Here is an 11427-nt window from a genome sequence, read left to right as displayed (position 1 = left end):
CCCGCCTCCCTCTACCAATCAGGAAGGGCTTTCCCCGTAGGACCGCCCCGCGAACCGCTTTGACCAATCGGGGGGAAGTTCCGGGACCGGATGACCCGCCCAGAAGTGGGTCGTGTGATCCCTCTAAGAACTCGCCCCGCCTCCCTCCACCAATCAGGAGGGGGTTTTTCCCTGTAGGACCGCCTCGTGAACTGCTTTGACCAATCAGGGGGCAGTTCCGGGACCGGATGACCCGCCCAGCAGTGGGTTGTGTGACCCCTCTAAGAACTCACCCTGCCTCCCTCTACCAATCAGGAGGGTTTTTTTCCCTGTAGGACCGCCCCACAAATCGCTTTGACCATTCGGGGGGTGCAGTTCCGGGACCCGTTGACCAGACCAGAAGCTGGTCGTGTGACCCCTCTAAGAGCTTCCCGTGACACCCTCTGTCAATCAGAGCATAGCACTTCCCCATAAGTTCTAGCGCCACACAAAAGAGGCCATCTTGTTCCAAGAGCGCATGTTTCAGAGAGTGTGCAAACGCTGAGCGGAAACATGGACTCCTTCACCACCCCCACCAGAAGTTTGGAGTTTGTTTTGGTGACGAGGGCCTTCCACCACATGAGAAGAAAGTGCCACATCAGCAACAGTTCCGAGGACGAGGGAGAGGCGAAAAGGGGCCCTTTGCCCCCTCTGCTATTGGATACACCAGAATCTGATCCCGAAACCCAACTCCTCCCACGGCAGCCTGACGAGCTAGACGGCCTCTCGTTATCTGTCCCTGTGGAGGATGCTGCCCATCTCTCCCAGGAGTCGGACAAGGTGAACGGAAAAGAAGTCAAACAGGTAAATGAAAAAATCGAGGTGGGGGGCATCATGGGTGTTTTGTGAATCTAAAAACCAGCAGCTGTAGCTTATTCTCTTTTTTGACAATCTCTTGCCAGGTCGACGATGACTTTCTAGAAACCTTTGAGAAATTGCACATCGGTAATCCTGTGGGAGTAAATCTATCTTGTGCCCGCTTTTTTTGCTCATATCTGACACATGGATCTCGAGAACAAACGTGCAAGAATGAATTAACTCGGACTCCCTAATAGCGATAGTGGTGGGGGTGTCATGGTGCCCATTTGCAGATGGCTGTAAAAGGGTGTGTTAATCCAGATGCTTAATAAAACTTGTATGAAATGTGTTGGTGTGAATGTGTTCCTTCCATACTTACAGCATCTTTTACTAACACAAATAACAGTCATGTCTACGCAGATTGCTCTGTTAGAGAAAATATATTACACCCCCAGGGAAGCTGGCAGCTTTGGTGGGGTGAACCCTCTGTTTCAAGCAGTCAAAAAGCACAGTAAAACTTTGAACAGAAGACAGGTAACATCATGGCTTTCGGACCAAGACGCTTACTCTTTGCACAAGCCTGCTCGAATACATTTTAAAAGAGACAAGACCATTGTCTCAGACGTGGATGCACAATGGCAAGCAGATTTGGTGGATATGCACCGGTTCTCCAAACGCAACAGCGGTTTTAAGTATATTTTAACAGTGATAGACATTTTATCAAAATATGCCTGGGCCTTAGGCCTAAAGGACAAGACGGGCAAGGAGGTAGCCAAGGCCTTTAAAGCTATTTTCAGCGAAGGTCGCGTGCCTCAAAAATTACAAACGGATCGGGGAAAAGAATTTTTAAACAAACCTTTAAGTGGATTGTTAAAGCGGCATGGTGTCCACCATTTTGTTCCTAACAATGAAGTCAAAGCGGGGGTTGTGGAGCGATTTAACAGAACTTTAAAATCTAGGATGTGGAGATATTTTACAGCCCACAATACCTTTCGCTACATTGACATATTATCTGAGTTTATAAAGAGTTACAGCTGGAGCTTTCACAGAACTATACGGACCAGACCTGCTGATGTGAACCCCGCAAATTCTCTGAAGGTCTGGAAAACTGTTTATGGAGATGATGTTAAAATAAAACAGGCTGTTGTTCCTTTTAGAAAAGGGGACCACGTGAGACTCTCTAAAACCAAAGGTGCCTTTAAAAAAGGTTATGAACAAACATTTACCGATGAGATATTCATAGTGGATGAAGCCTTAACCAGGGGTGAGAGACCTGTCTACCGATTAAAAGATTACGAGGGTGAGACAGTGACGGGGTCGTTTTACCCTGAAGAATTACAAAAGGTGAACCCCAAACAAGACAGGATTTACAGGATTGAAAAAGTTCTAGCAGAGAAAGGGAAAGGAAGAAAAAAGCAGCTATTGGTGAAATGGCTGGGGTGGCCCAACAAATTTAACAGTTGGGTAGAAGCTTCTCAACTCTGTAACGTTTAAGCGAGAATAAAAACAATCCCACCTGCAAGGAGAGAAATGGAGGACGGGGGCTTCTACATCACTCTGCCCAGCAACGCCAGCTCTGGGGTTTTTCCCCAAAACACCAGCTCGGCCTTTACAATACAGCTAATAAAGTCGTTGGATCTCCCGGGGGCCTAGGAAGTGGGGTTAGCGGAAATACAATATCCAAACAGCTGGAACAACATTACTGAGGACACCCCTTTCCAAATCACCTTTGGAGATAAACCATGGAGTTATATCCTACGGCGAGGTTATTACTCAACTATACCCGAATTATTGGAACATATGAATAGCATTGTGGCACGTCATTCTGGACCGCCTGATGTTATCATGAATTATGACCCCGTGAGTAGAAAATGTAGACTTAAATCCACCGATGCTACTGCTACGTTTTCTACCCTCGGGGAGCTAGCTAACATTCTGGGTTTGGCCCCCGGGCACAGTGTCCAGAAGAGTCCCTTCTCAGCAGACATCACAGGGGGTTTCAACTCCTTGTATCTATACACGGATATTGTAGAACACCAGTTTGTGGGGGACTTTTCTGTCCCCCTGTTACGCTGCGTCCCTGTCAGAGGAAATAACAATGAGTTTGTTACCATCACCTACGATAAGCCTCATTACGTACCCATCAGTCAACACCACATCGACACCATCACCATTGAAATAAAGACGGATCAAAACAGATGCGTTTCATTTCGCTTTGGCAAGGTGATTGTGAAGCTGCACCTGCGTTCCCGGAAAGAGCGAGGTTTCTAAAAAGCAAAACACTATTATGGCGATCGTAAAAAATTACGGTGACGCCAAAGTCTACAGCAACTATTACAAAGCCCAGGCTGGATATGCCCTTCCTGGATATCATGGAGCCCCTGTGATGTACGGGGCCGGCGTGGGCAGTATATTCCATAGCCTTTTTCGAAAAGCTGTACCGCTTTTGCGAAGAGGGCTAGAGATTATTAAACCCCACATAAAAACAGCCGCTCAAAACATAGCCAGAGATGTGGTAGGCCACGTTTCCCAGGCTGTCTTGGAGAAGGTGGGGAATCCGGCTAAACAGGAAGGGTCAGGGCTGATGTATATTAAAAGGAGGAAGAGAAAGAGAAATGCGTCATATCCGCGACGCACAGGACCCCCGAAACCCTTTAAAAGAAGAGCCTTGACACGCAGGACAGGCCATAAGCAAAAGTCCAAGAGGAAGCCAGGGAGAAAGAGGACACGCTCTGTACCTGGTAAAAGAGATATATTTTAGTCAACATGGCTTTCGTTCACTGCGGGTTGGAAGAGTGCACCAAATCTGAACTAGACTTGTTTCAGATAGCCCCTACGCAGACCAGCATTGAGAAAAGCATCTACATCAAGGTGCCGCCTCTGTCAGCCGTGACAGAAACTGCCCCCATCGACTTTTTTATAGCAGGGAATGGCATAGATTATATGGATTTAAACAACACGCTACTCTACCTTTGTTGCAAGATAGTAAAAGGCGATGGGACTGCACTCCCCAGGGATGCCGCGGTAGGCCTGGTGAATTACCCAGTGGCCTCTATTTTCAGTCAATTGGACGTTACATTGGGAGACCGCCTAGTAAGCCAAAGCAACAACTGTTACCCTTACAGGGCCTTTATCGAATCGGTTCTCAATTACAGAGACGACACCCTCGCTACACAATTTTCCGCCTGACTGTTTTACAAAGACACTCCTGGACAACACGAAAAAACAGAGCTGGATGGTGAGAATCTAGGATTTGTGAGGCGTGCAAGGCTGACGTCCCAGAGCAGGACAATGGAGTTGTTGGGTCATCTACACAGCGACCTGTTTTTTCAAGAAAAACTTTTGTTGAACGGGGTGGATGTGAAAATTAAATTGACACGCAGTAAAGCACCCCAGGTGAGGGGTTTAAAGGCAACTGATGGTTGTTTTTCTTAATTTTTCTTCTTAAAAACAATGAACAATTCAGAAAAAATACCTAGCTATAATATATATATATATTAAATAGATATTCTATATATAGAGAAGTGTTTTATTTAAAGCAAAATGTGATCAAGTTCAAAAATTATTTTTAGAACATGACAAACTTCACACACTGAGCCAGTCAGACAGTTTAGCCAATTTTTGTTTTTTAGAAGGCAAAAAAGGAGTTGGTGTTTCTCGATCCATCCCAGCGTCAGTGGCTGAGGCCTTCAGGCGTTCCAAAAGAACTCTGTTGTCTGCACTGCCCATGATGGAAGATGGGACGTTTAGTTCTGCCATGGCATTGATAAACACATCCCATCCTTTAGGTACATGTCTGCTAGGGACAGAACGCGTCTGGGTGACGGCTCTGACTAAGTCAAGCATGTTAGAACCATTAACCACCGCGCCTTTGTACACAAATGCACCTTTATCATTCCAGGAAGCGATAGTTTTATCCTGGCCCAGCTTATTTAGCAACACTGAGGCGTTTTTCTTATAACGCTTATTCACGTTATCCAACACCTCCTGAACCACAGAGTCTGAGGTGTTTTCTGTTTCTGGAGGTTTGGCGGTGTCACTCTGTTCCGGTAGAAACAGACTTATTTTCCTTTTATCTGCATCACTTTGCCTCACGTACGTTAGGTATCTCTGAAGCACAGCGCTGTAGAGTTTAGCCTTTTCGTATTCGGCTAAGTCAGTCCTTTGAAGAACAGACTTCATTTCAGCATCCAGTAAGCGAGTTGCAGTTGTTCTGATCTTTTCCTCCACTGGAGGGGGAGCCCTTAATTGCTCCAGCTGATGGCTGGGCACCAGGTACATTTTTTCTGCATACTCCATTATCGGTTATTCAAAAGCCCCGTTATCAGAGGGACAGCAAAACTTAACAAAGGGCCGATAAACCCCCCAGACTGCTTCACCAGATGCTTCTTTCTTTTAAGCGAGACCCTTTTATTAGACAATGTTTTTATAAGCGTGCATTTCTTTTTCAGCACGCTCACTTGATTCTGCGTCAAAGGCACGTTTCCTTTTAAGGTATTGAGTGCTAGTTCTGAGATGGCCGCTACTAAATCGTCAGAGGCCGAACACAGTATAGCCTTCCTTTGCTGCGGGGGTGATTTGCTAAGTAATTTTAAAAGAGCCAGGTTTCTCTTCACGCAGCTAGACATGTTTTCGGTCGGCAACCCCCAGCTGTTAAAAAGGGTCTGCCGATAAATCATCTCTTTTTATACCCGGCGGTTGTTCTTTTCAAAGTAGAAGCCACCGGCCAGTCTGGAGGGAAAAGACCAGTTCTTAGTCTATAAGCTTCTGGCGTGGACGCATTTAAATCCACCACCAGGTAGCCATAAGGTCTTTTGGTAGCATCCTCAAAAGCTTCTAGAAAGAATTGAGCCTTGCCGGGGTAAATTTGCCGAGCAAGCGTAGCGATTTGCAGTTTATCCCTGGGGTTTTTGAACAGAACCATGTACTTAGTGTTTAGGTTAATCGTACGGCTCTTTTTCCCCTGACAAAATACGTTCTGAACGATATACATAATGCTCAATTTCCTGTGGTGCACGTACTTGGTAAAGGCTTTCTCAATTTCATCGCTTTCACAAGCAGAGTTCATCAGATCATCCACGATAATCAGATTCACTTTATTAGTAGGAAACAAACGGTCATCGTCAAAAGCATTAGGCAGACCCTCCACAAAATTGGTAAAGGGATATTTACAGAGCAGTTCTTTATACAGAGGTTGCCAACAACTGTAACACCACACAGTATTCTCAGGCATAACAGACAGTGTGTGTTTGGCATTATCCAATACGTTTTTTATAAAGTAACTTTTCCCACAGTTGCTAGGCCCTGCGAGAATTGCAGAAAAGGGGTGTTTCCACCTCGTATCCATTTTTCAAAAGCCGTAGGGCCGGGTTTTAAACCCTTCTCCTAGGACCCTCTTGTTATAAACACCTTTGTGTTTTTTAAGGGTTTTTGTCTCTATTTGCCACTGATTTTTGTTTCTTACAATCGAGGGCTGTTGCACCTCTATCTTTTTTGAGGTGTTTTCTTGCAGACCCATGCAATAGTCCAGGACTAGATCTTTCAAACTGTCAAAGTTGATCTTTTCACAGTTTGCTACGTTTAGGGTAATTCCTTTGACTTTCATACAGGCCTTTCCTCCCGACAGCTTATACCCGTAGGTTTTCGGGCCTGCCGACACAAACTCAGTGATGTGTTGATCTGACGGGATCTCGCTCGTGAGGTCCCCTAAATAATCCCCCAGAGGGGGATTCCAGTCACCTTCCCTTTTCACAAATATCACTGAGTCAGTGTCATGGTATAGGCACCGCTCTTGCAACCCATCTAGGAGACTGTATAATTCTAAGCGGGCATAAGCAGTGGTGAAACAGGCTATGAAAACATTGGTATTGCCAGAGACAGAGTACCGGTCTTTTGCGTGCTTCCAAGACACGCATGCTGTTTCATTGTCGATAAACTCGCAGGATGAAACCTCGTAATTGGGGGAAAACAGGTACCGAAAGAGTTCATCAGGGTCTCTTACGATGCTGGTGTTGGGTAGGTTTGTTCTTTGGCCGAATTTACCCCACAGAGAATTTAAAAACAGTTTAGCAATTTGGCATTTAGCTGGGTTCGACCTGATCTCGTGTTGGCATAAACGCACGCCTTCTTTTTGGTAAAAATCGTTAACGTACTTATTTTGTTTTTGTTCGTCTGTGCACCAGCCGGGATACCCTGAAACCTCTTGTTCCTGACGGAGGTGTAATTTTATATACTCTGACAAGAGTTTGTCAGATTTGTCACTGAAATGCCAGATTTCACAGATTTTAGCCACTGTATACCCCTTTGCTATGGCCACAGTCAATTCCACCGTGCACCATGTCCCCAGGATAGCTCTCTCCTCATCAGTATGGGTGCACGTCTCCCGCTGCTCGGTTTCCGCACATGTTTGGCATAGCGGGAACATAAGCTTGCCACCCACTCTGACAGGTAACAATGGGAAAAAGAGGCCTCGCGGGGGGTACACCTTAACTTTTGCAATTCCAAAATAATTTGCAAGGGGTCCAAAGTTGTCATAAACTATATCGGGGTGTCCAATAGGGTATTCTTTGGTTTTGTTTACAAAAGGGTAAAATCATAATAGTGGATTTCTTCCCCGGGGTTAGGCTTGTAATATAGGCGGATAGCGTTTGTCCTCCCCCCGAAAAGAGCATCCCTAGGCCTGAGAGGCTGGGGTAACTGGGCTCGGTTTAAAAAGCCTGCAAGCTCCCTGTCTGTTTCTTTCATCACCTCCCACTCGTGCTCCCAGAGAGTCCTCACTACAAAACCAAGTCGTTTTAGATAGTCAGTCTTAAGCTGCGTCTTGTAATAAAGAAACCCAAAAGTTGTCCCTGTCAGGGTTTTGTGCTTTTTCACAATAACAGGTGACACAGCCATGGAAAAAACACCCGTTAAACTCAAAGGCCGTGCGTACCCCGTCAACATTGGCATAACCGTCTAAAAAGTAGGGGCCTACCTGTAGTTCCCCACCCTGTAAAGCATGCCGTATTTGTATATTTTCTTTGTAAGAGGTATACAGCAGCCACTGAATAGATGGGGTCGAATATCTCTTTTTCTGCCAGTGGTAATTGTCTGGAGGGAGAAGAGCTACCGTGTTAGGCTCCAAAAGCATAAACCTGTACATCGCCATGCAGACGGAGGCCAGCGTGATGTACTGGAAAGGATCGATATACAGGTTTATCTCAGTGAATTTACCAGGGCCTCTCTCTGCTACATCCCCCATCTCTGTCATGTTCATAATCTCTTTTCTATATAGAATACAAGCCTGTCTCAAAATGTTAACATCCTGTTGACAGTAATACGCGAGCTCTTTCTGCAAGTCAAACGTCTCATAGCTGTGGTCCCGATACCAGTCGAGAAACTCTGCTTTTTCCCTGGGCATCATACTGTCTACACCATAGTGTCCCACACCAGGCATAGGCCCCACGTAATTTTGGTGTTAAAAAAAAGTGGAAAATACCCTTTGCACCCTTCAAACCCCATCGCCTGCAGTAGCTTGCTAAGCTTCATGGGCAAGAAGTTTAAAGAGTCTATAAAACGAATGTCCAGGGCCTTAACTTTCACACACATTAGTTTACTACCCTGAGTGATCAGTTCTAGGCACATCTTTTCCTTCAGTAGCTGTCTCACTACAAAGTACGCATCGTAACCTTTGGAATTGTGCGCTATGAATGTGTAGTCACGGAACTCTTTGCCAATAAAGATCTTAACGAACATAGAAAGACACTCGCTACCCTTAAATTCCCAGGATTTTTCTGGCTTTAGGGCCATCGCAAAAATGTAATTGGGAGTGTGCAACCCCGTCTCCTGCGTGCATTCGAAATCATAAAAAATATACTTTTCTGAGGCTTCGGGCTTTCTAAGGCTGTCCATAAAACAGAAATGATTGTCAATGTTGCCAACAAGCAAGCCCTTACACTGCTTACAGCGTCGCCCTTTACAGCGGTGCCGCTTGTCCATGTAAGACTGACACACATCACACAAAGTTTTAGACAGGCATTCGACTTGTTTTTTCGATGCGCAGTCTATGTGTCTGACTAAGCACTCTTTGGCTCGACAAAATAGTCTACAGCTAGGACACCGCAGCGGCACGCCCACGCTGTCTGAGCACGTTCCGCTCAAGCAGAGGCGGCAACAATACCTGCAAGAGTGGTCATGACTGTACACTGTGTGGCAAAACTCACAATAATTTTTCGCTCCGAACAACTTTTTCACATCCAGAACCCCATAGTAATGCTCATCTCCGCCAAGCACCGCGCGCCCGGGGCCGGCACCCCCACCCTCAAGCGCCGCGCGGCCGGGGCCAGCGTGCCCCCCCCGCGCAAGCGCCACGCGCTATGTACCCAGGACCAGGTCAGCCCCGAGCACCTGGCGGGTGCATGCAAATGCCCCTGCGGGCGCCATGGCGCCCGCGGGCACCGTGTTGGGGACCACGGACCTACGGCAATAACAGTATTTAATAAGCTTTCCAAACACAGTTCAGCACATAGGCCCCGGAGCTTGCAGTTTATACCCTCTGGAGTCCAAGTCAAACAGTCATGGTACCGCTGGGCTGGCGCATTTATGACACAACCCTCACAGTCCTCAAAAAGCTTTTCCCTAAGACAGTGACTAAGGACGGTATAAACACCAACGCGTACAATAGAGCGCATAACTTTTTTACGCTTATGATGTGGCACTGGCTCAACTAGGTCAATGCACAGCCACCTCCTGAATTCTTCATGGCCGTCATCCTTGGCGTTCTCTTCAATGCTTTGTATCGGTGTTGAGCAAAAACAAGGTGGGCCCGGTTCGTCTTCCTCGTCCGATGCAATGCTGTCCCGGGTCTGACGGTCAGCTAGAAAGGCATCGTCAAGCTGTCAAAAGATTGCCAGAAAGAAATAATGTAAGACGCTCTGGTCATTTTTTTTTTAAAGTTTACAAAATCCCGGTTTCCTAACCCCATGATGCCCCAACTTCGATCTTTCATTTACCTATTTGGCTTCTTTTCCATGCGTCTTGTCCGACTCCTGAGAGCCATGGGCACCTTCTTCCTCCAGGCCATCTAGCTTGTCTGGCTGCATCGTGAGCGGTTGGGTTTCGGCGTCAGATATTGGTGTATCCATCAGCGGCTGGGCCAAAGGGCTCCCTTCAACTTCTCCTTTCTCCTCGGAACTGTCGCTGATGTAGCGCTTTCTTCTCGGCACCAAAACAAAGTTGGTGAAAGAAGCCATGTTTCCGCTCAGCGTTTGCACGCTCTCTGAAACACGCGCTCTTGGAACAAGATGGCCTCTTTTGTGTGGCGCTAGAACTTACGGGGAAGTGCTATGCTCTGATTGGCAAAGGGTGTCACGGGAAGCTCTTAGAGGGGTCACACGACCCGCCTCAGGTCTGGTCAACGGGTCCCGGAACTGCACTCCCCGGATTGGTCAAAGCGATTCGTGGGGTGGTCCTACAGGGAAAAAACCCCTCCTGATTGGTAGAGGGAGGCAGGGTGAGTTCTTAGAGGGGTCACACAACCCACTGCTGGGCGGGTCATCCGGTCCCAAAACTGCCCCCCATTTGGTCAAAGGGGTTTGCGGGGTGGTCCTACAGGGAAAAACCCCCTCCTGATTGGTAGAGGGAGGCGGGGCAAGTTCTTAGAGGGGTCACACGACCCACTGCTGGGCGGGTCATCGGGTCCCAGAACTGCCCCCCCGCTTGCTCAAAGCAGTTCGCGGGGCGGTCCTACAGGGGAAAAACCCTTCCTGATTGGTTGAGGGAGGCGGGGCGAGTCCTTAGAGGGGTCACATGACACTCCTTACTTCCGGTCACCTGCCCCTCTTGACCCCAGATATATTACCCCCAAGGGAGGGACTTCCAGTGACAGGGGGCGGGCCTAACGGGGGTCACATGACACCCGGTCAGCTGTCCCTCTTGACCCAGACGTACTACCATCCAGTGGCCGGACTTCCGGTGACAGGGGAGAAGGGAATTCTGGCGGTCAGGGGGCGGGACTTCCGGGGTCAGGGGGCAGGGCTAACGTTTGATTGATGGTAGGGCCCTTATACTACTTAGGGGATTACACATGCCGGAGGAATTCACTAAGGGTGGCTTTAATTGGCATTTAAACATCTAACTGTGGATTTTGGTGATTTCCTTTAGATATCCAGGGCCTTTAACTGTGCTTGTATTGTCCAGTCCCATAAGTTGCTGAGTGTCCTCAAACTCCCTCTGATGTTATTGGGAGTTCAGAACACTCTGCCCTTCAAAGAAGATACTCAGCAGATATCATTCGTCCTCCAAATTTAGAGGCTATGATCCTCCACCTCATAGAAAAAGTTTCCTGAATAGTTAGGTTTCTAGTCTCTCTCAGCACTTTACTCTTGCCCTCCTGGGTTCTGGGCCTATGAGGAGTCACCAGACAACAGTTAGCAAAGGAGGGTAAAAGGCTGAGGGGGTCTGGGATATCATTGTCTGTGGTTCTCAATGGGGAGAGAATCTTCCTGTGATGGCTGAATATGGGAAGGGGATCAGTGTTTTCCCCTGTTGAATTGACACTTTCTGATAATTCACTATATTAGGTAATAGGAGTTCCCCTAATCTTGTGGTGTTTCCTGTTTTGGAGATTGTTTT

General features: G+C 47.3%; 1 protein-coding gene across 1 annotated transcript; it reads left to right on the top strand.

Annotated features, from left to right (window-relative positions):
• The first annotated feature begins 319 nt into the window (after nt 1–319).
• On the top strand, nt 320–10053 carry LOC149526016 (uncharacterized). The gene is made up of 2 exons (XM_089775826.1): nt 320–822; nt 921–10053. Exon 2 carries the CDS (start codon nt 1138–1140, stop codon nt 2308–2310), a length of 1173 nt encoding a protein of 390 aa, XP_089631952.1. The 5' UTR covers nt 320–822; nt 921–1137; the 3' UTR covers nt 2311–10053.
• The last annotated feature ends 1374 nt before the right edge of the window (nt 10054–11427 follow it).

The sequence above is a fragment of the Pelodiscus sinensis genome, chromosome 1 (assembly GCF_052426305.1).
Source record: "Pelodiscus sinensis isolate ZL-2025 chromosome 1, ASM5242630v1, whole genome shotgun sequence".
Classification (NCBI taxonomy): Eukaryota; Metazoa; Chordata; order Testudines; family Trionychidae; genus Pelodiscus; species Pelodiscus sinensis.
This window is presented reverse-complemented; position numbering and strand designations above follow the sequence as displayed.